At 38.4% G+C, this 25,479-nt stretch overlaps 1 protein-coding gene across 1 annotated transcript in view; it reads left to right on the top strand.

Moving 5' to 3' along the window:
- Positions 1-25,479, top strand: part of LOC113174926 (CUB and sushi domain-containing protein 1-like) — a 330,106-nt gene that overhangs the window by 159,680 nt on the left and 144,947 nt on the right. The window contains exons 4-8 of the mRNA XM_026379140.1: positions 943-1,137; positions 2,322-2,529; positions 13,169-13,281; positions 14,144-14,221; positions 22,610-22,691. Of these exons, the coding sequence (XP_026234925.1) occupies positions 943-1,137; positions 2,322-2,529; positions 13,169-13,281; positions 14,144-14,221; positions 22,610-22,691 (676 nt within the window). The remainder of the gene's footprint in view (positions 1-942; positions 1,138-2,321; positions 2,530-13,168; positions 13,282-14,143; positions 14,222-22,609; positions 22,692-25,479) is intronic.

Genomic DNA, 25,479 nt, shown 5'->3' on the forward strand with positions numbered 1-25,479 from the left:
TATACACACTGTTCCTACAGGTGTCCCGAATTGTGTTGACCCTCTGTCTGTGCAAAGGCAGCATTAGAACAAACTTATTACTACACCCCCTGAAGCATTAGTTGGACAATACCGCGCTGCAGGAAGTTGTACAGTATATTGCTGTATGTATCATAATGCCAAGTAAATGGCACATTAACAAAGGAATACAGAGAGAGCATTACACCCCTTTAGATGAATTGCAAAGAAAGAAAAGTGTCACTGAGCGGTTTCTTATACCATCAAAAGGTGCTTGAAACAGGAGGAAACGCTGACAGAAAAAGTCAACTTCAGCAACGGTGTTGGGAACGAACAACGCTGAGGAACATTTAGTTTGTTTTAATTTTAGTACATTGAGACATTACAATAAATGCTGGAAATTTTTAAGGAACAATTTGTATCACAGACATTAAGCGTTTCAAACAGTTACTGCAGTCCAAATTCTGAATACTGAACGTATCGAGTGAATGCAAGACAAGCAAATCACTAAAGTTTGCCAAGTGACGGCAAGTTGCTCAGCTAAGGAGGATGGCTAACTGATTAAGGAATTCTGCTCATTTCTTTTCTCTTGTGACAAATTGTTTGTTCATTGTTTTACCTCCTTGGTGAAGTCAGAATTACCCAAATTAAACACTCTTAGGAGCTAAAATTACTGCTTGATTGAAAACGAAGTAGAAGAAGACACTCATTTTAAGGGGATACAAGCCAGAAAGGCTGGTAAACCACTGTCTTCCATTAGATACTGGCACAAACACAGCCAGGATAATAAATGTGTTCTCTGCTGTTAACCTGCTTGGCTCCTTGTTCAATTGCTTAAATTGGTTGTTTTTGGTTTATTGAGGGCTAAATTGTTTTTTTTTAATATATAAATAAATCTAGATATGACTAATCAAAAAACAATTTGCCTGTTCTTCTGTGTTTCAGTCCTGCCCAGCCATACGTGTGGCACCCCTGGCCTCATTCCAAATGGAGTCATTCATGGCTCGCGGTACAACATGGGGGACAAGATCCGATACAGCTGTGAGTCAGGGTTTGTACTGGAGGGACACAGCATCCTCACGTGTATTGTATCACCTGGCAGTGGAGCACAGTGGGACTTCCCATCACCGTTTTGTAGAGGTAAGACCTTCAGTTTGTTTTTCTTCTTTGATTCTGTGTCAGCCGTTTGGAGCTCCTCTCGTTCCTAAACTAAATCATTTATCATGTCATACTTGAACTGATGTGACAACTTGCACAGACTCATGTTCCAAAACAGAGATACAGTACCACTGTTGGCTCAGAAATAAATCATTGGTGTGGGACCTTAACAGGAGGTCACAGACCGAAGGAAGATGAGAAGCGCTGGAGTATTGATTACTGTTAAAGCACAGTATGGTTTGACTCAAATTACGCAACAAACCATTGTATGAAACAGATGAAGCCCACAATCCTCAAGCAAAGTCCCTCTGATGGTTCATTAGACTGGTGACAAGAACCTATCTGTCCAGGTTTTCACCACAAGGGCTGGAAGATGGTTGAACAGCTCAGCACAGGGATTCAGTATCTTGTGATAAATCTCTCTTTAATTTTTTTCTTGAGGCTTTAACTCAACTAACTTAACAATTTTTTGTGTCTGTTCAATTTTTTGATGCTATTTACTTTATTCCCTCTCATTAATCACTCAAGTGTGTGAAGATAATGTTTGACAGATGATATATTAATGGAAATTCAGTGATGGTGGAAACGAGGATGTGATAAGTTGTAATATCATGTTATGTATAATGTTTGCAAAATATATAATAAGAGTTACATGTTATTTTTTGAACAGAAATGACAAATGAAGCTACAAAACATATTTGCCAATCAAGATGTAGTTTGAATTGCATGTGTAATACAGAATATTGCTATTTGCACTATGCCTGTAGCTAATAATAAGAAGTACAAATAGAAGCAGTGAAACAATTTGAGACTATTGCACTTAAGAAGTGGTAATGACAATCCATCACCTTAACCAACGTTCAAGCTAAGCTGTGCGTCTACATGGAAACTCACACAGGCACATGGTGAAGAGCGGGGCTCTACAAACTACTTGCTGTGATGCTACAGTGGTAACCACTGTCCCACTGTGCCCACACAAAATAGAGATGATAACAGCGATATAGTGAAACTAATAAAACAGATATAAAAAACTGTCCTAAAATACAATAACAAAAGCCATCCCAACAAAGAAATCACCAAAATCAATATATGAAATATGAAAAACACCTGTATGCTGCAGAGCTGTTGTCCCTCTTCATTCTGTGTTTCCACCTCTCTGTCCCCAGCGGAGGGAGCATGCGGTGGTACGCTACGAGGCACCGCGGGTTCAATAACCAGCCCTGGATACCCTGCTGAATATGAAAACAACCTGGACTGTACGTGGTCAATCCTCGCTGAACCAGGGGACACTATAGCTCTCGTCTTCAATGACTTCTTATTAGAGGACAAATACGACTTCCTGGAAATCAGCGGGACGGAAGCACCGAGCATATGGTGAGATATATACATTCATACCCAGACCACAATGTTGAATAGGAAAAGTAGTGTGTTTGAGCACATGGGAGTGAACATCAGCAGGACTGAGGCATCATGTGCTGAGTGGCGTTGTGCATACATACATAATGGAAGCAGCAGATCACAGCTAATGTTTAAGACATGACATTTCTTTTTTTTTTTACATCAAGAGGATATGAAACACACACAAACATGAATGTGAACACCATATGCTTGTTCTGTAAATTAGGTGGGGACACAGGATCCTACGTTCCAAGAATTAGTAGCCTAGAGGCTTTATTGTTCTGTGAGCTGACTTGTTCGCATTAAAGCGAGCAGTTGTTGTTTTCCCTCCAATTTTCTCTAACTTGTATACTTTCAAGGGGGGTATTTAATATTAAAAGAGGCCTGATGATGTTGTTGGGGAGGACAGATACAACTACTGATTGATTAGCTGCACAGGAGTCCTGTTGCTTTTCCTGATTTATTCAAATCCCACAGGGAAGGTGATAGATTGTTGTTTTCACTCCTATTTTCTTTGGTCTTGTTTGAAAGTTGCCACTCTGTGGTACCAGGTCACACTCCGGCTTTTAAAGTTAGCGTGCTGTTGGAAATCATGTTGGTTTCTACAGAATATCACACATCTCCGGTGAAGGCTCAGATGTGTTTTTGCTGGAGTGGAGGCAGTCTAATGTCTTAAGCTGCAGGGCTGTCACTAGTTCACGTTGCTGGAGCTGCTGGGGAATTTTAGAGAAAGGAAAGTGAAAAAGTGGTTCAGCCTTCCTCTGTAATAACAGCAGAGATGCCTGTGAGCGACTGTGGGTCTGATCAGAAATTGACATTACTCTGGATACTGTGAGTTTTTTTGGATGGTGCCTCGGTTTCAGTGTGAACGGTCAGCCACAACATTAAAACCATGGCTAAGCGATCTCCAAAATGGCTCATAAGGTGTCTGGTCTGATCCCTTGGAACAGCTACTGTAGTGCAAACTGCTGAGACTGTAATGGCTATGAAGGGCCAACATCAACACACAGTGCATCGCAGTTTGCTGTGTACACGATGTGTAGCTGCAGACTAGTCAGAGTGCCCATGCTGACCTCTTTCAATCACAGAAAGAGCCATCAATGGAACCAAAGGAGGAGGCCTAGTCTAGTTAATCAGAATCTCTTACATCATGTGAATGGACAGATGTGTGTGTGAAATTTAAGTGGGGAAGAGGTGGCACCAGGATGTAGTGTGAGGCTTCTGGTATTGGTGTTACTTTGAAAAGTCTACTCAAACATTGCTGCAAACAGTACACCCCTTCATGGCAGGATTATAGTGGTCCAAACATTGTTTAGAAATTGTTTGAGGGACATGACAAAGAGTTCAGGGTGTTACCTTGGTTTTCAGATTGCCCAGATCTCAATCAGTGGGATGTGCTAAGAAAACAAGTCCAACCAATGAATGCCCCAACCTGCCTCTCAACTCACAGGACTTAATGGATGTCATGCTGACGTTCTCAGACAACTTCAGAGGTCTTGTGGAGTCTGTGCCTCCATGAAACAAGTGGGATCTACCTATTTGTGAAGCAGCTTATGGCTGAAAAAGAGCAAACAAATACGTCTCACATTAAGAAATTAATATACTCCACCCCAAACTAGTTCGTGGTAACCTGCTTTCAGCTTCTTTAAGGACAGGGAATTATTTGGAATTAAATTGAAATAAATTCAAATTTCTGATTTTAATACAACTGTATTTGTAGATGTGTGTACTGTGTGTGCCAGCTTTATCACTACCAAAGTATCTCAAGGCATCTGCAAAGTTGACATGGTATTTTCAAATCAATAAATAATAAAATAATAAGAAATGTTTGTGCCAGGTATGTCTGCAGCTAAATGAGGCAATGCCGTGTAATAGTGGCACTGCAATTGTGGAATCTTAATCTTTATTAATCTTTTCAAACTGGTAAATACTGTATGATTACTAAATAATGCATTTATAAACTATGTCCTGCAGAAACTGTCTCCTGGTTCGGATAAAGAAATGACATTATCTTCTGTGTGGAAAAAAATGCTTCATGACTCTGGTGCAACTTGCAGAGAAAAAGAATTGATAGGTCGACAGATACATAAGTGGAGTGAAGGGGGCTGAAAGGATAGAACCAGATGGAAACAAAAGAAATGGAGAATAATTGAATGTTTAGTCCCGTCACCATCTGAGCAGTTCACATCAACCATGGCACTCTCATGATACGGTGTGTGTGTGTGTGTGTGTGTGTGTGTGTGTGTGTGTGTGTGTGTCAGGTCTTAAGTGGCCCTCTGACTGTGAGCTGTTGATCGGTTCTCTAGGCTCTGACACATTACACACACTTTAGTTCACACACACACACACACACACACACACACACACACACACACACACACGCACACACAGCTTGTCTCTGACAACATTCAAGGACCACCGTCAACCCTTCCTCTGCAATGCAGGGGGAAGGATGCAAGTGTACTGGAGAGTTCACCCAACATTTTATCACATGGAGAATTGTGGCTGCAACAACTGTAGGTTTTTGAGTCCTTAGCAGATACATTACCACCTGTAGGATGGCCAAAGAAATCATAATAATAATGTGAGTAATGGAAATTTATTTCAGCACATAAAATGAATACAAATTAATACAGATTCCACCTAAAGGTCTTTAAATTATATTTTTCTATCATAAGAATAATTTACATCTGCAAACTAATATATAAAGTTATGTATTAGTAGTAGTTTTTATATTGTACTGGGCTTACAACATAAAAATAACTTTAATACTCATTATTAGATAAGATGATATGTTTTTGGTTTGTTATTTTTCTTTTATTATAAATGTCACAGTGCCAATGCAAACAAAGAGAACAGGGAGAAAGGTGGATATTCAGCAAAGATCCCAAGGTGGGATTGGACCAGGGATGTTGTTGTTATATGTTTGTATCTTAAGCTCCAGAGGCCACCCAGACTCATTATACTGTATATTTAATGAAGGTTCACTGATCTAACCCTAAATTAATCATAGAAGAGTAAACCTAAATGGGCTTCTTCACAGGCTTATACAATTCTTAATGCTTTTCTCCAGGGGTGGGATTTAGCAGTGATTGACATTTTCACTGAGGCCTGTGGGCAGGTCATTGTGAAAATGACTGACACCTGACAGGACCACTCTGATGGGTTCTTCCTGTTTACAGAGATATTTTTCTGATTGGCTGTCCCAAAAGCAATTTCCTGTTTCATGTTCCTGTCTGGCTGACAGGTTGAATGTCAGGTTGACTAGCTCTCACTTATACACACATACCCACAAACACCACCGCGCGCACACACACACACACACACACACACACACACACACCTGATGTCTTACAACCTAAGATAATCCATTCAAACCTTACATAATCTAATAGTTGCACTGAATGCTTTGAAACCTGCCTGCTGAGTGAGGTCAGGAAAAAATGTGCAAAAAAGTTACTGACTAATGTGAACTGCATTTCACTGACATACAGAAAAGATTTTATAGAGGATGGGAGAGAGAATGAAGACACAATGGGAGAAAGAGACGGGTCAGTGAGATGGAAAGACAGATTTTAATAAGAGGCATTTGTGCTGCTTCTACCTACTGAATTTCGCAAGTGAAATGTCAACAGGTCACTCAGCTGTTTCTGCATGCAGTTAAAAAGATTATCAGTTCTTTTCCAGTGCACATATTTGCTAATGTTTTGCATGGATCAGTGTGAAGATCCAGATACAACTAAAGGAAAGTAACCTGGACAGTGAACACAAATTAGAAAGCACATAGAGGAGATGGTTTATCGTATTTGGACCCCGGTTTCCCCCACAGAGGCCCCAGGTAACAAAACATGTGTTAATATAATATTGTATATTAATGCTGCAGCTTTGACACAGTCAAACTACTGACACTAGAAGTCATGGACCATTTTCCTACTGAACCACTGCCACCATTTTCATTTAAATCCAGGATTTTCGGTGACCTGAATTTGAAGAACACATAAACAGCTCCTCGTGGATAAAGGTTTTAGACGTAATATAGGCCGTTATCTGTAATGTCGTTGCGGTTGTTTATCTCTCGATCTGAATAGATTGTCTTCCTGATAAGTTGAAATGAGCTCTGTTTATCAGTTTCAGGTTTGGAGCAGGACTTCCCTGATGTTAAAACATCTCATGTTTCAACATCTTAACCTCCATCTTTCTACCCTTTCCTCTTCCTTTATTGTCCTCCTCTTTTTTCCCTCTTTGTTCCTCAACACTCCCTCTGGCTCTCCTTTCGTCTTCTGCTCTCTTCCTCTTCTGTCTCTGCTCCTTTTCTGTCCTCACCTCCTCAGTCTCAGTCTTTCAAAGCACATCACATTTGGTTCCTTATTGCTCACTACATTGGTCTGTAATTTTAACAAGTAGTTTTACAAAAGTGGATATATCACTTCAGTAAAATCACAAATAAATCACTCCCTTCTCTTTCTATGTTTTTCAGACTTCTGACTTAATAAAACTCTCTGGTTGCCAATAATTCCATGTATCGACTAACACAGTTCGATCCACAAATCGGGCCTGTTGTGTGGTGTCCATAGTCCCCAGAGGATGAATCCTGACAACTCTGTGGTAGACACCACTCTGCTGATATTAGCACTTAGCTCTGTAAGAAGAATCCCCACAGAGCTGCACACATGCAGCAACAAGCAAACAGTTGTGAACATTACACAAAAAAATATAATTGTAAATCTCTATCACTGTTAAAATGAATTTAAGTAGCTCAAATGTGAATCCATGCTCCCATTACCAAGAGTCCCCAAAGTTTCATTTCCAGCAGCTTGAACCTTGGTAGGTTTTTCTCAGGAAGATTTAACAGTGTGATTCCTTGATCCTATGAACAGACCCTCAAACCCACTCACTGAAACATGGACTCTGCCAATACAAAGAGCATCACAACATGCCTGCAGAATCTTTGGATGAACCTCCATCCTCCGTGCTTTGCTGTGATGCACTCGGTGACTGCAAAAGAAATCGACTTAGATGTTTTCTACCCTCTTTCTCTACTTGATACAGTCTTCATTCCTATTTGCTCTCCTGTCATGTCCCTCCGTTACATCTCGTTTCACTCCTTTCTTAAAGTCTGATCCTCTCCTGCTGTTCCCCCTTTTACTCCTCTTCTTTGCCCTTTCTCCCACCTCCCCTTTTTGTAACCACAAGCTTGTCTCTTTTTTTAACACCCCTCTTGTCCTGTTATTACATTTACATTTTAAATTATGTTTACTGGCTGTGTGACTCCGTGTGTGTTTCTGTGTGAGTGCGTGGGTATGTTATGAGATTAAAAGTACCAGCGTACCAGGGTTTTTGCACTAAGCACTTGGAATAAACAGCTATCTGTTGTGGATAATGTGCTTTCCAACTATTCTGACTTGTATCCAATCATTTATTTTTATAGTGCCTTTTTGTCATTTTGCAGATGCTTACATCCACAGGGACTTGCAATAAGTACAGCAGTATAATAAACTTAATAGAATGTATTGCCAGCAATACAAGCAGACAACAGAGAGGGCAGGGGCCAAAACAACAGTAGCCAGATGGTGGAGAGTTATGTCTGGGTCTTTGTGATGTTCATGTATCACAAAAAGGCAGAGATGTAATAATAGAAGTGCTACAGTAAGCAGAGAAATGCCTCTCTCCTGCTCTCGGTTCCTTTGTCCCCTTCTCCTCTCTGTTTTGTGACCTGGCCTCTTGCTCTTTCATTGTCTACTCCTCTCTGGTCTGTCAAACCTCTCCTCTCTCTTTCTCTTATCTCCTCCCCTCTGATCTATTCTCCTCTCTCTGCTTCAGTTCTGCAACCACTCCTTTGTGTCACTCCTACTCCACGTTCCTCTTTGTTTTATCCTCGTGTGGATTAAAACTTTCGCTTCTCTCTTTTCCCCTCTTCTCCATTTCACTATCACTCTTCTCCTTCCAACCTCAATTTCTTTCTCATTTATCTCTATCCTTTGCAGTGTTACATTTGTTACGTCCAGCCTCATTTAGACATGCCTCTTTGTCTCACCTTCTTTTCACTTTCGGCCTCTCCTCTCAGCTAATATCACCCCTCTCCTCTTTTTCGTTTAAGTGAATTTCTTTCTCTCACCCCCTTTTCCTGTCTTTTTCATCCAACAGCTCCTGATTTCCTGTCCCATGGGGTCTTCCACAGCCTCTCGTCCCTCCTCTCTGTTTCATTTCTTTTTGTCATCATAAAACCTGCTTTACTCGTCTCTGTCAAACCTGTCTTTCATTTCCGTGTCCCACCTCCACCTGTGCTGCAGCCTCAGTTTTTTTTCCACCTACCGTCTCTGTGTGCTTTCAAAGTTGTATGAGTTTGTCCACACTCTTCCTCGTCTTTCTTCCTCTTCCTTTGAGTTTGGTTTCATCCCTCTTTCCTTCTCTCTGACCTCTTGTCTCCCTCTCATTCCAATGTCAGGCAGCAGGCCAGTTCCCATGAATAATGCAAGAGATGCAGCATATCACACACTTTTTATCTGTCTCGCTCTACTTTTTATATTTCCCTATCTTTTTGTTCTCTGGAGCACACACACACACACACACACACACACACACACACACACACACACACATATATGATGACTTGATGATTTGACTATTTGATTAAGTTAAAATAGTCTTTCATCTACATGCACACTTGTTTGGTTATGCTCTGTTTAGAACTTATTATGTCTCCTAACCGTACCCTTGATCACGACTGCTATGTACCTTGATTCAACCCTGACCTTAATCTAATCCCAGATCTTACCTTTACCCAGTGCCAGCCACTAAAAAAAGCTTAAGCTTAATTTAAAGCGGGCTACTTTTTTCTGCAAGCCCTCTGTACATTTGTTAAAGCTGCTGTAATTGATTTCTTACCATTAAAGAGCAGAACGGAGACACCAAATCACCAAAATGTGTTTTAATTTATTACAGCACAGAGGCCAAACAAGAACAAATCTTCCAAAGCACTGTGCGTAAAGACCTCCTCTGGGAGCGACTTATCACTCTTAATCTTTTTGAAACACCATCACTGCTGGCCACGAGCACTTACTGGGTCACATGACAGAGCAGGCTCTTCCCCCAACAGCTTTCAGCCAATGATGTCAACCACATATGTCAGGTGTATTCAGCATTGCAGGACACAGATGAACAGGGCATGTTAAGTAAATATCAGTGTGCCACATACACTTACACAAAATAATTAACTTAAATGCACATTAATTAAAAGATAAATAATATAAAATACTGTTTGATGAACATGCAATGCTTTTTTAACTTTTAACCTGTCCATCTGTACACAAGCTGTCAACATTAGCACCAAAATGTTGTATGTTTATTGCAAATGTAAAAAAAACAAAAAAAACAACAACAATTTTTATGGCATTGTTTGTTTAATCTTAAAGGGGAAGAAGCCAGAAGAGATGTTTTCACTCTCTGACTCCCACAAGTATTCCTCCAAGATGCTGCTGGCAGTAAACAAATGTTTTGCTAATCAAGTTGTAAAAGGGTTTAATATTGGATTACAGAAGCTGGAATTATGAGGTGCACAGATGGGTTTTAAAATTGGGTGACATCAAGGTACCAATATGTTGATCTACCGAGCTCACTGCTGAAATGAATGTACAAAATGTATTCTTGTGTGATTAATCCGACTGGATATGTGATACCAGTTGATTTGTGCTTCAAATGAGTAAATTTACAACAATCTGAATTTGCTTTCCACACATATAAATAGTATCTTCCAGTACATAACCTCTGTTTTGCAAATGCGGAGGACCTGAGACCATAACAGTGCAATACCAGCAGTGATTTCCCAAAGTAATAGTGAACAGGTAATTGTTTTTCTTCAGGACAGAAATGTGTTTTGAAGACTAACCATTGAAAGTGAGTCAGCCCCACACATCTAGTTCCAACAAAATTAAGTCACATAAAAATGGACCAAATTGAATATGGGCATTAAATGATACACAAAATATTGCAGCTAAGTGAAGAGTGCATTCGGATTTCAGCAACAGATCGTAACATTTGCTCAAGCACTGTGATTATGTACAGTTTTGATGAGAATGTTTCTAATTTAGACTACTTTATGCTTCCATTTGTATCAGAGTTAGAAGAAGAATTATATTCGACTTGTATAGTTTTCTGCATTTATTTGACAAGACAAATAGTATTTTCTTTGGCAAACAAGCTATACCAGCCAGGTTGTCTATGGAAATGTAGTTTAGATTCTGCTTAATGACACAAAAGACAATTAATCATATGGTTTTATTGACCCCTAGTGTGAAATTCACAAACTACCCAGCAGTGTCCACTATAATTCAAATTATAGTTGTTAGATTCAGAGTGTGATCATTGAAACAGTGTGTAAGGTGGTTAAAATGAGATCCATCATTAACTGCTTCAACATTAAAATGATCATTAGGAATTACAATCCAATAATATCATAGTTATTCAAAAAGTAGCTCTCTTTTGAGCTAAAATACAATTTTAATGCAGAGCTTTTTTCTTGTAACAGGATATTTATACACTGTGGTATTTCTGTTTCTATTTGTTCCACTACTGGAAGCCTGGGAGAATTTAGATCAACTTCCTTCTGCCCTCTGAACATAGAAGTCAAAGGTCAGGACCATATAGAATCACTCCCTGAACTGTTTACTGCATAGTGCACTACATTCACTGCCTGCTGTGTTATTTGAGCTTAGAAATCTGTACAACGTGACACTTGAACGTTTGTGAATCATTTTAAAATTTTCTCAGTTTTTGCATAAATACAACCTAAAATGTGATTAAAGTCCTAAAACTAGATGAAGGGAACCCAATCAAACAAATGAGACACAGAAATTACATTTGTTCATTCAATCACTCCAGAAAATGCTCCAATCTCATATGTACACAGTGGCTCAGCTAACTAATATATTACCCTGAAAACGGCTGCGGTTTGTGGTTTGCTTTTAGATGCTCTTTATCATACATGTCATTTCATTATGTCGCACAATCACACCTTGTATTTAACCATGCTAACAGATAAATGCAGTGGTTGACTCATCATGCTCAACTCTTCTCATTGTGTGTATTCTGTAAAGTAGAGCGCCTTCAGGCAGGTAGATTGGTACCTTCACTCTCCTGACGTTCGTTCTTTCTTCAGCTTGTCGTTTTTCATTTGATAACCTGACCAACTGTATTCACAGAGATAGAGTTTTGTGTCTCTTATAATAAGCACTCAATAAGGTCCTCTAACAAGTGCACCTGATATTGCTTCTCATATTTTGTTTCTGCCCTTTTCTTTATCTGTTTTTCTTCCTCCCTTACTGTCTTTCTCTATCTACTCAGTATACCTGCATCATTATTAAAGGGCAGTTACAGTGGCCCTTGTTGCTCTAGGGAGGATTGTAGAACACTGGTTTCCAAGCAGTCTCTTACATCATTTCCTTTTTCTGTCTCACTGCACTATTTTCCCCACATTTTTAATTTAATTTTTTTTTTTACCACCGCCTTGGTTGCCGTTAGTAACGAATGTGAGAACAGCTAAAGCTGATGTAAGACTTACCATAGGCAACCAACTCATTGTCTCAGTGGTGATGTTTTAAAAACTGTTTTTGAAGATGTGAACTTTGATGACTACTTCACTATCTCCGTTCACCTCTTCTCCATCACCTTCTCTCTTCTCATAATACCTTATGTAAAACATATATGGGATACATTTTAATTTTGTATCCTAAGCCAAGAATGGCTTCTAATCACAAAAAAAATATGTTTTAACACCTCAAACCATTGCATCAAAATGTATTTAATATATGTATTCATATATGTAATTACCTGCATTTTAAAAATAATTTCTTAGCAAAGATTTACTGAATATTCCTCCGTTAGATGTGGGAGTTCTACCATACTTTGTGCATTCTCATACAACCTACTTTTGGTCATTGGTGATCATTATAGGAAGGGATAATTCCCACATTTTGTAAGGCAGTGGAACAAATTGCCTTTCAGCTGCTGTAAATCCTCCCTTAAATTACAGCCTCAATTTGCACTTCGGAGTATGTAGAGTGACACTAAAATCATACCTTGAACTCTCTAGAAAATTGTTCTTCACATAGGGATATTTTTATGATGTATAGATCCTCAGAAGATGACATTTGCAACCTAGAGTTATTCACAAGTGTGTCTTGTATGATACCCTTGTTTGTGTTGCAGTATATAATCTGTGATCTCATGGCAGCAGTTTTGAAGCACTATCCTCTAACAACTGCATTTTTTTCTGTTTAGAAAGAAGTTCAAGGTTTAAATCCTACTGAAAGCGAAAGCTACTGTTCATCCTGTGTGTGATACTCCCACTGGAATATAACAGTGTATGCAAAAATGTAAAGATATGTACAAACATGTAAAATTACACAGCAACAGTAACATACTGCAGTTTATACTCTGGACATGCATGGGCTCTCTGTCTTATTACACAAATGTGTGTGTGATCTGCAATGCTCGAGCATTTGTTGCATCACACCTTCGCTCCACTGTATAGTGTTAATACACAATACACAAGTAGAAAAAAAAAACTTATGTAATGTGACCTTGTGTTTTTATATATTTTTTATTGTTTGACTTCCAGGCTGACTGGAACAACCCTGCCCTCACCAGTGATATCAAATAAGAACTGGCTTCGGATACATTTCACCTCAGACAGCAACCATCGAAGAAAAGGATTCAGCGCTCAGTACCAAGGTATGTCACACTCTGTCAGTCTTGTTCAGTCTGCCTCCCTTTGTACACGGATGCTGTGCACGTGCACATGTTTGTATAGAGTATGAATGCGAGAACATCTGTCTGTGTGTGTGTGTGTTTTAGGAGTTGCATCAACAGTGACAGTCTTACAAAGCCACATTTTCTTACAATCCATTTACAAACTAATCCACATATTCAAAACACCAACAAGACAAGTCTGGGAATACAGTATGTGGTCGTTTTTGCACTGTATAGTAAATGCATATAGTAAAATTGAAAACAATAAGGCTTAATAGGGACAGAGGTCTGACATCACTTAGCAGGCTCAGTCATCTAACTGACTGGTTGTATGGCATGATTAGCATATTAAGGTGCATATTTTATTCACTACTGTCTCTCTCTGTCTTGTCCTCAGTTATGTGCCTGGTGTTTGCCATTGGTACTTTTGTCATCTCCTTTCTGTCTGCCTTTTCTTTATCAGTGTGTGTGTGTGTTAGTGTGTGTGTGCAGTAGCACAGATTTTCCTGTTATCCTCTGCAATACTGCTACTTAGGATTAAATAGATGGGATCAATTTTAATGCTGCTCCTCTCTTTTGCTCTTCTCTCCATTCTTCTCCTTTTTTGTCCCCACTTCTCTGTGTCTTTTAATCTCTTCTCCTTCATCCTGTTCTAATTTTAATTTTCTGCAACCGTGTTGTAGCCCAGTTATGGAAAGGGGAGAGCGATTGCATGCATAACTGATGCACACTGAATGACAACTTTGGAAATAATAAATGCTTTGAAAAAAAAGTGGCGCAGTAATAAGTCTAAGAATTGATTCATAATATAATAAATAACCTTTGTCTCATTTTCTTTCTGCAGTGAAGAAAGCAATAGAGTTGAAGTCTAGAGGGGTGAAGATGATGCCCAGTAAAGACTCCAGTCATAAAAATGCTGTCTGTAAGTAAAACCACCTTCTGCTGTTTCTTGTGCATTTGCAGATAGTGTGACTGTACGTTACTTAGACAGCCCTTTTCAAACTCAAGTTCACACACACACACACACACACACACACACACACACACAGACACACACACACCTGTGCATAGACACATACACACTCTCACACATAGGGTATATTCACAAGGCCACACACCATACATCCATCTTTGATGTAGCAGGAGCAGTTATTTAATCTATTTCTCACTGGGTTTACCCTTCAAGGAGACAAGAATTACTACCATGCACTCATTTTAGTCATTTTTAAAAGGTTTTGAGCTTCATATGAAATCAGTTCTATAAATAGCAATTATTTGTGTTTAAAGAAGCACAATATATGTATTTATAGAAGCATTTTTTAAATCTCCTAACAGTCAATTTCTAACCTGTTCAAACTAGTCTTGCACTTCAGTTAATTGCAAACCAACCCACACAGTGCTTCAAATGTACATGTTCCTTTTGCAAATTCCCGTCAATGAGAAAAACAAGCAAAAAGAGGAGAGCAATAAAACTCAATGTGAAGGCGTGTGAGCGCTTGTAATGCAGTCGGTTCAAGTGTTTGTGCTTCACTCAAAAATGTGAAAACATAATGCATATACTGTGAAGCTTATGAAAGTACAGTTTAGTTGAGACTGAGAGAAGTGTTAAATTAAATCTATGGTCCATTTGGATGCCAACCAACTCCTTTTTTCGGGTCTTAAGTCAAATCAGATTTGCTGCTCTGTAATCTTGTTATTGTGTCAACCCTGAGTACAACCATTATGTTAAATGCCAACAGTTGTATTTATAAGCCTCTATTTTGTGTCTGTTAATGGTTTCTTTCATTTCAGCCTTTTCTTTATTATTTCAACTCCTCGTGCAAACCTGTCTCCTAAAAATTGCATTGCTCCTAAAGTCAACAGTGTGTTTGGTTAGGTTTAGGCAGGACAAATACTTGGTTGGAGAAAGGTTGTGGTCTCATTATAGTTCAACTGGGCTCTATTAAGTCACTCTGTGACAGCTGTGGCTGCCTAAACACAACCATTAAATTGTTTAATAATGCTATAGTCAGACAAACTGAGTGTTATGTTGGGTGAAAAAAATATGTCGTGTGGGAACATGTCATAAAAATCTTTAGTATCACTGCAATTGTGACAACACATCCTCATTATGTTGAATGTAATCTTGCAATTACATTAACAAAATATATTTGTATTTGCAGTTTAGTCCTATAAAAGCACAATTTTTAGGAGAAAGGCTGTACGTGTTTCTTTATGGGCGTTGTTTAATATGGATATCCATCATCATAACAGTATGACCTTATTACAAAAATGCTACACAGTGTATCTCAGTTTTTAGGGTTTAGTGGTCGTGTTTGAGCATCTACTCAGTTGCAGCTTTTTAAAATCTTTAAATTGGACAAAATATTTGTTTGTATAGAGATATACACATAATTGTCATAGTATTGTGAGCAGCTGAATGTCTTCTGTGGTTATAGAGAGATCGAGTCATGTTTTCATGTGGCCTTCAGAAAAAAATAGTTTCCATCTTAGTAGCAGCTAATAGGAATCAAAATAAATATAACACTTGACCATGAGGCAATAAAACTATTAAGTCAATGATAAATATGATAAATATCTCTACAGCCTGGGGTGGCAGGCATATTTCTTGGCAGCTTGGAGACGCCTCTAAAACAGCATTCAGATCTTGTGACAGAGGCTTTTAATTATTGCGGAAACCCGAGCTCATACCTCATTCATTCCTTAGCATTTTGCTTCATAATAAAACTCTCATCAATAATTCTGCCGATTTACACGCTCAGCCAAGCATGTGCTGGTGCAATTAACATTAGTATGGTATTTTTTGTGTGTGTATATATGAAAAAGAAATGTCTTGTGTGCTTGTGTGCCTCTTCATGCTGCTGCAATTAAAACTAAAACTGGCAGGCTCTGTGTGTTCCCAGGGCGAATCTGTTTATTATACACACACAGGCCACTTTATTAGGTACAATCTAATGCAATCCACTATAGCAACTCTGCCATTCTACTTTTACAAGGTTAGAATTTCTCAGTTTTCTTTGAAACTGTCAGAAAGGTGATAAATCCACTAACCATACGTAGTTAGCCTTATGACTTGTAGCACACTTTGCACTATTGGATCCAGCTCTCATTTTACAGTGTACTGTGTGAATTATAACGCGATGATGAAGTAAAATCACAATAATCACCGCTGGTTCTTGCCTATGCCCTTAAAGATTCTCACATGTACCTATCCCACTTGTGAAATTATCACTGCACTGTAGAGAATGGGCTTTAATATCTGTAATCATTATGTGGAGCCAAAGAATGATGATAATGACTGTTAAATGTGTAGTCCAGAGATCCCTTAAGTATTTTCACCCCTGGACCTAAATGAGAAATTTTATTTCTTACCATGGGACCCATGCTCATTAAAACACAAGCTAGCATTTTTAATCGCGGGGACCAAAATTGAGTAAATGTGGGTTCTCACACTGGTTTGAAGGCTCACTACCCCAAACTAGTAGAGTTAGGCTGGAAACCAGGATCATTATAACAGTTTTTGAAAAGTAAAGCCACTGTCCACTTTTAGTCTCGAACTATTCTTTAAACAACACTTTTTTACATTGTACTCTATAATTCCAAGTAGTAATATTATAGCTGTATGGTGGCGAATGCGCAGTCATTATGCAATACATAATCATTACAAAGAACCAGAGACTGATAATAATGAGTGCTGATGAATCATATTCTTAAAGACTGTCTGTAACAGCTTCTTGCCCATTGTAAAGCACATTCTGATACAGATGAGTATAAGTTTAAATAATCGTCACATTGACTACTAATTCAAACTATACGCAAAACTATAGACAGACAATTAAAAGACAAAGATATGAAGTGGCAGCTAGAACAATGTAAACTGATTCAAATAAAAGTAATCCATCTTGTTGTTGCCCTCTCTCAGCAGTAACATTAGCTTAGTGCTGAGGATGTGTCATAATTATAGAGAAGCTGAAAGATTGTGATTAAGGACTTTTACTCCCAAGACAATGACCTAGAAGTGTAATGAATCATCATTGTGTGAGCATGATTTACAATCAGTGTTTCCTTCAGGATTGTCAGGCATGCTGGTGTCGGCTGTGGGCTACTCAAGTAAAAGTGACGTGGCTGTTTTTATGTGGGAAGTACTATGATGCCAGTATATAGATGGTAGACTTCAGCTTGGCTTGTGAGCATGAGAAGGTGGAGGAGAAAGAGAGGGCAGGGTGGATTAGAGGCAACGAGAAGAGCAAAGGAGAGAAACGGAAGAGAGCATATCAACAAACTGCACTTCACACATTTTGCTTCTCAACTGGCAGGCATCTGAAGAGCACCTCGAAAGCTCTTACCTGAAACACTCGTCAGCTGATTACACACACACACACACACACACACACACACACACACACACACACACACTCACGCACAATGTACTCTCCCACGCTCCCCCTGCCTCTCACCTTCACTTTGCACCCTCTCTCATTGTCTCTCTGACCACCATTTCATTTTTAATGCTTCTTCTGTTCAGCTTTTATAAAAGCAAAACTTTGTGCTACATGTTTTGCATTCTTAATGCAAATGTCTTTTGTGCTTATCCATCTTTACATTGCCCTCTATAGTGGTGGTTTAGCATTTCTCTACAATCCCCTGAGAGAGTGCTTTGCAACTCTTTCTCTTAGGAACTTCAACTTAAGTTATTTACCACAAAAAAGCAACAGCAAAGCTGCAGAAAAGATAAAAACATAGGAGCAACCATAACATATATTTTCAGCACAAAATTGAAGAAGCTTATAACATTATTTTGCCGCAATTTGAATATGCAGTATGTGATACAGTACATTTTGTACTTTTGTGGCATTTAGGATTGAATAAAAGTCTCAGGTCTCATCTTTAGAAATCAGAAATGTACAGGTGTGTACATTGACAATTATACGTCTTAAAGATATTACATAAATTTTAAATTGTTGGGATAGGTTTTGTTATGTCTGTAAAATACCTTTGTGTCACACTCTTGAATATTTGTGATGACCATAACTAATAGTTCATGATACACTAAAACAAACAGGTGTCAGATCTAATCTGGCTGCAGTTAGGGATAACGGTGATGGCAGCAGTTCCATCACCTGAATGCCTCTTGGCATGTCGAATACTGTGTAGTACTGGCTGGTCAGTGAGCTCTTTCTTTTATACTGCATTATTTAACAGTTGATGGTTTCCTGGTTTCCACACTTACTCTGAAACCAGGAAATCCTGGGGAAAAGAAGACTCCATGTTTTAAATTCTGATCCATGATACAAGTAAGAATTGACATTCATATCTATATATATATATATATATATACTTGTAGGCCTATATGTTGTCTACTGTACTTCCATCCATTTCCTGTTAAGGTTGTAGAGGTGTTGGAGTAAATCCCAGCTGACAAGAGGCAGGGTACACTTGCCAGTCTATCACACGGCTGATATATGGAGACAGACAACCATTCAGACTCACGTCCACACCTATGTGGCAATTTAGAGTCAGAGAAATAATCGAACTGCATGTCTTCGGGAGAAAGCTGGAGAACCCAAAGAAAACTCCACACAGCTGGTGACAGTGCTAACCTGCACACTACTATTCCCCTAATCCCTACATGAGCCATGCATAAATACAGAAACACGTCTCATGTCAGTATAACTGCATATGTTGACTTGATTTCCACCACAACTGTTGTTCCATGTGCATGTTGTTCCAACATATACATTTTATGCAAAACCTATTTGTTACACTTTCTACTCAAAGGTTTCATTAAACCTTCATATAATTGTTCACACTGCATGCTTGGATTTGAGTATCACACCACATTTTGAAGATGCATTGGCAAAGTTTGTTATGAATGCAAATGGTACATTAGCCACATAATCTCTTTATCCTCATTGCCTTGTTGAATACTGTTCACTTACTGGGTTCTTTAAAATATGGCTATAAAATATTATTTTCCACAGTGTTACTACAATTCAAACAGGGCATGCAACAGTATACAGTGGCGAGAACAAGCCATGACACTGTTTGCAATTTCCTGGTTTTCTGTATAAATTGGTCATGAAATGTGATCTGATCTTCACCAAAGTCACAAATATCAACAAACACAATATTCTAAGCTGATAAAACAGTCACAATCTTTCATGCCTTTATTGACAACACCCATTAAACCTACAGAGTTATGGGGAAAAATATACCTGATTGAACCACCTCTTCCTGTAGCTGTGGATGAGACCTGCTTAACATCCAGGAGGATCTTTTCCTTACAGAACTGCTTCAGCTCAGACATATTCTTAAGACATCTTGTGTGAACCGTTCACTTCATGTCATTTCATGTCATCGCTGGTAAAGTTGGTTCAACCAATTATTAAAACACAGTTTCACTTACTTTTTCCACCTTCAGTCTGTGTGTTTAATGGGTGTGTTCAGTAAAAAAAAAGGAAAAATTGTAACTGTGTTTGTTTTGTCAGCTTAGAAATATTGTGTTTATTTATATATGTGACATTGGTGAAAATCAGATGACTAGTTTATGCAGGAAACATTTTTGTTCCACTTTATATTGTAGAGTTTACAGGGATATTAACAATTATAAGGGATGGGTGTTCATTTTAAACAAATGTCAGGAAGTATTGAACAGTATGTAGTTGATAACTCCAGTGCGTCTGTAGCAGTGGACTTCTAACACAAAGTTGAGCATCCTACAGACGTCAGAAATGCAACTACATGAGCACCAACAAGAAAATAATCACTTTGAACAAATTCCTAAAAAGTTTACTTTTAAGAGATGAAAGGTTTGCTGAAGACACTTTGATGATATGGTAATGACGTTATGCATCATAAGCTTGTGTTTAAATGTTGAATGGTCTTTTAAGTGCAAATATGTGATTAAGTCTGCTTGAGGATTGTTGACATCTGCCCAGCAGTGAAATTTGGCAGCTTTGTATTCTATGACAATCTCATGTTGTTTGCATGAGCTGGATTTGTTTCAGCAATAGGAACCTTTATACTGGATGCCAATGAAAAGCATTTGAACATGAGAGAGAGAGAAAAGGAGGAGAGAGCGCAACAGAGAAAGTGTGTTTTAACGTTTGTTTGTGTGGAGATTTTTTTGGACAGAACATCAAAAATACAGCAAAGCAACAAGTCGGCTTGTTCTGTTTACATCATCTCTCACACAAACACGCGTACACAGTGTCTATACACTTACAGCCCATCAGCACACACATAACAAAATCACACAAACACAGCAACTCATTCATCCATCTTTTATGCTAGGATGCACAAAACTTTGGCATCCCTTTGTAAATTGCAGCTAATGTGTGTGAGAGGAAAAGCAGGGTGAGCAAGCTGGGAATACAAAAGTAGAGAGAAGGAGTGAGTGGGAGTAGGCTAGAAGCAGATGAGGACGACGGGACGTGAGAGAGAAGCAAGTGCAAAAGATACAAGAGAGAAAAACAGAGGCATTACAAGTTCAGATATTGCTCTTTCTCCAGGTTACATTTTATAACTCTGGAATTATTTCACTTTCATTATTCAAGCTTTTGTTTTTCTTTGAGCTGTTGCAGTCCCCTTCTTTTGCATCTTCTCATTTCCTTCATTTTATTTATGCTCTCCTCGCCTCCCCTCTTTTTGTGTTTTGCTAACCGTCATTATTCATCTACGCAGTTCCATTAAGACTGAGCTAGTCTAAACTAGTTCCTGTCATGTTGCCTGGTCTCATTTACATTTACATTACATTTTAGGCATGGAGCAGATGCTTCCAACACAAGGTTTCAAATATGAGCTGGCCAGAATTTGTCATGTGTTTTGCTTTTCTGCTTTTTAGGAGCAGGACAGCTCATGCAGATGGATGAGCAAAACAGGAGGGAATGAGATGCCGAAATGACAGGACGGGGGACAGTTCTCTTCAATAAATCGCTAATTTCCACCACTAGCTGTTCCTCCAGTTTAATTTCTTGCAACATATGTTTACACTTTCTCCCTGAAAGTTTTATTTAATCATCATGTAATTCTGCACACTACATGTTTGGATTTGCTCACTCTGAACCTTCAAACTCTATGACTGTGCATGAATTCACTATGTGATGTGAGTCAATAGGCAAATGAGGCGTAATTCTTAAAACTACTGAGTTAAAACAACAGAATCCTCCATTTATTCTAACTGTCCGAATCGAAAAATAATCCTGTCTGCTGCACAGTAGTAGCATTTATAATGAGCACACACTTGGGAAAGGTGACTTTTTTTGAGTGTTTCAGCTCTTTTAGGAAAGAAATGACTTTCGTTTTTTTTATTGTCCATACTAGAAAAGTAACTACAACAAAATGACAAAAAACATTTTCCCCTCTGTTACACCCACATCTAAAACAGGGACTGGGGATTTTAGTCCTCGAGGGTCCTGTCTGGTTTTCAACTGTCTCTGGCTCCACCCACAGCTAATTACCTGGACCAGGTGTGTTCAGTCAATCAGAAGCTGGAAGCTACCCCAACTCCACCATTATCTGAGATTGGTATCTTCCAGCTTCTGATTGACTGAACACACCTGGTCCAGGTAATTGGCTGTGGGTGGGGCAGGTATATAAGCAGGACAGCAGCTGACCTAAACCCAGATGAACTCACCTTTGAGCTATAAGGTGTAACAAGTGTAGCTAATTCATAACCAGCTTCTGGCGCAGATCAAAACAATTTGCACTAATATTAATGCTAATGTTCACCAAAAGATGGTTGAGAAATGTTTAATTTGTGTTGGTTGGACTAAAGGTAGACAACTAAAAAGAGTTGATCATGATAATGTGAACAGTAACTATCCACAGATGCTTTTTCATGAAAGGCGTCATGATTATCATAGCTGTCAGGTAGAAAAATAAACACAAAAGGAAACGTCCTTGTTTTCATATTGAGGCTGATGTATTTTCAATCCTGAACCGGGAGAGAATGGATCTAAAGTGAATGTCTCATTTTGTTGGAGTCTCAACAAAAGCCGAGGTTACATCTGACAGGTGCAGTATCTAAATTCTGCCTAGCCACTTGAAAGTCATCATATATTGAAAATTGCAATGCTTGCGGTCACATCGACAATAATGATCTTTCTATGAGTGGTGGTGTAGGAAAAAGTGGTATAAATTGAGTGTTTTACCTGTCAACATAATATGATGCCAAGCATGTCTCTAGCAATAACAAGATGTCCCCGAATGTGTGAAAATATCCTCATCAAATGGACGTTCACAGCCTTCAAAAAAAACAAACAAAAAAAACCTATATATATATTTTATGTTTTTTCCTCCACTTTTTCAGTGAGTCAAAGTGGTCTTGCGGGTGATGTTTGTCCAGATCCTGGAGTTCCTGAAAATGGCAAGAGGATGGGTTCTGCCTTCCAGTAAGTGGATTTTTTTTTTTTCCTCACATGCTACCCATTATTCATTTATGTCCAAAGTCCATCTGAAACATCCACCACTTGGACATTGTTGATCTTTTGATTATCACTGTTTGCCTACATGGTGAAACCAGACTGTAGAAATTATTTTTATGGTTTATATAATCAAACTCAATGCAGATTATCAAATCATTTGGATTTGGTAAATTGCAGTAGGTTTTGTCAGTTTCTGGGAATTTTTGGTTTGGTTGTGTTATGTCATGCTGTTTTAATTTTTATGTTAGAAAAGTTATGTCGGTATAAAACCTGATAATGGGCCTCCTGATGGGCTTGTGTTGTGCGTTTTTATTTTTTATTTTATTTTTTTTACCAATTATTCCTGAATTATTACCTGATACCTGAAACAGTGTTGACCACCTGCTAAAAAGAGATATTCTGCTGGTAACAGTTTGCTTTAGTTAAATTGTAGATTATACAAGTTGCTGTATTTACCGCATACAGGTTTGACAGTCAAAACTAAAAACTAACTGGTAAACAAGTTTTTTGTACTCGTGACATCTCGTCTTGAAATAAGACTTTCACAATTGGAATTGGCACATCAGATTATTATACACATCAGATAAGTATAAAAAATAAAGGGCACTGTGAATTTGGATTGTTATGTGTTAGAGTTGCCCCTTCTTACGTTCTCACCTTTACTCAGGGGATTGATGTAACCCCCGGGCTGAGAGTGAGTGAACCCACCCCCCTGGTAACTGAATTGGTCCAATGAGCATGAAAAATCTTTACCAAAAATCTTTTTTTTTGGAAGTGAAGTTGTTTGTGTATTATCATAAATCATTTCTGGCTCACTTGTTTATAACACAGACTTTTAGTTGTGAAACTTGTTATACAACTCGGTTCTTACAAACTCACATATTCCCATTTGCAGTCAGTGGGGGAGCTCATTTAGTGCATGTCAGACCAATTTATGTATGGCAAGTTATTAGTGGCAACCTGTAGATGCATGTTTTAGGAGCACTTTTAAGATCATTTTCAATCCCTGGTGGCTGTAGAAGATAATTAATGAACCTACAAGAATATGATGTCACACTTAGCTCTAGTAAATATTTATTATTTATGACACAACAGTTAATTAAAAACATTGCACAGTGAGGATACACCTGCACAGGTCATTTAAGGTCTTTTGGTTTGTGGGAGCTTTTCTGCAGACTGTGTGGGCACGTAGACTCCTCACTCACGTTACACCTTTCCACATATGCCTGTACTTTATATCTTAATCTATCAGTAGTGGGAATCCAGAATATCGCATAATTCTAGTGTAACTTTGTCCACCTTCAACCTGAGCAGCAGTCTAATCAGTAAAAATGACTGGAAGTACCTTTGTAAGTGTGCAGGGTCTTTAACATCAGGCTTAACCTTCAGATAAGTAAGTGTGGGTGTCTTTAGTAATAGTCACCTACCCCAGACTAAGTATTCTACTAAAAACACCATATACAGCATATAAAACAAACACGAAACAAGAGCAACAGCATTTTTCATTGCCTGTATATGGCAAATATGTTTATATGTGTAGTTTTAAACTGCAGCTATTTCTTAATTCAGTCATTTAGCATATATGTTCATCCAGTGAGGAACACACAAACTAGGTGTACTTCTCAAGAAACATGGCCTTGAGAAGCCAGGGCTCAAACCTTAATCTGCTCCACTGTACAACCTGCAAGACCTTCAGAGTCACAGCCATTCTGGCCTGAAATTTTCAGGTTAGGGCAGTAGGTCAAACACTGATTCTCTTAAGCCTACACAGGCTGAGCCTGGTTGTCAACATTCACTTCAATTGCTCTTCTGTTCAGAGAGACACTGTCAACCTTTAGTATTTGTCAGTGTATCTTACTACTTAACCCACAGGTTTTTGTTTTGTCCTTACCCATATAGCAATAGTACACAGATATAGCAAGGGATGTTAGAAGTGGGATCTTGACTAACATGGTGTAAGGTTTGGTGGACTCATGGAATTTTAAATAATGCACTCCATGGTGTCATCTAATCAGTACAAAGGGAGACATTGTTTCATTTAATCAGGAGTGGGCAATTATAAAATAATAACCTCTCACTACTTCTCATCATCAGTAACTAAATTGTTCTGATGTTTCTCTTATGATTATGAGATAATGAAGACAGGTTGTCAATTTAGTGGCAAGAAAAAGTATGTGAACCTTTTTGGAATTTCATGGTTTTCTGCATTATTTTGTCATAAAATGTGATCTGATCTTCACCTAAGTAAAGAATATCAACAAATATAATATGACTAAAGTAATAACACAAAACAATTGTGATCTAATCTCTTTATTGAGAACAACCATTGAAAAAGTGCTAGCCTGAAAGTATGTGAACCCTTGGAATAATAACCTCCAAAAAGGCTAATTAAAATCAGGTGCTGGTATACCTGGAAGAAAATTATTTTAAGGGTTTGGACTTGAGCTACTTTGACTGACAAAAAACATTCTAACTTTTTGAGTTTGCTCCGTACAAGAAGAATATGCTTATGTGAGCCATGCCTTGTCAAACAGAGCTTTTCAGAAGAATAAAAGCTGCATAAAGCTGGATAACCCATTCATAAAGTATGGTGGAGGAAATATCATGATTTGGGCCTGCTCTGATGCATTAGAGGTCAACCAGTTATTAATTCCAATGGTGCACTTACTTTTTTACTACCACCATGATGGCTTTTATGGTTGCTCTTAATAAAGACATGAAAGAATGTTTTTGTGTTACTTTAGGTTCATTATAT

The sequence above is a fragment of the Anabas testudineus genome, chromosome 3, assembly GCF_900324465.2.
Source record: "Anabas testudineus chromosome 3, fAnaTes1.2, whole genome shotgun sequence".
In the NCBI taxonomy this organism is placed as follows: Eukaryota; Metazoa; Chordata; class Actinopteri; order Anabantiformes; family Anabantidae; genus Anabas; species Anabas testudineus.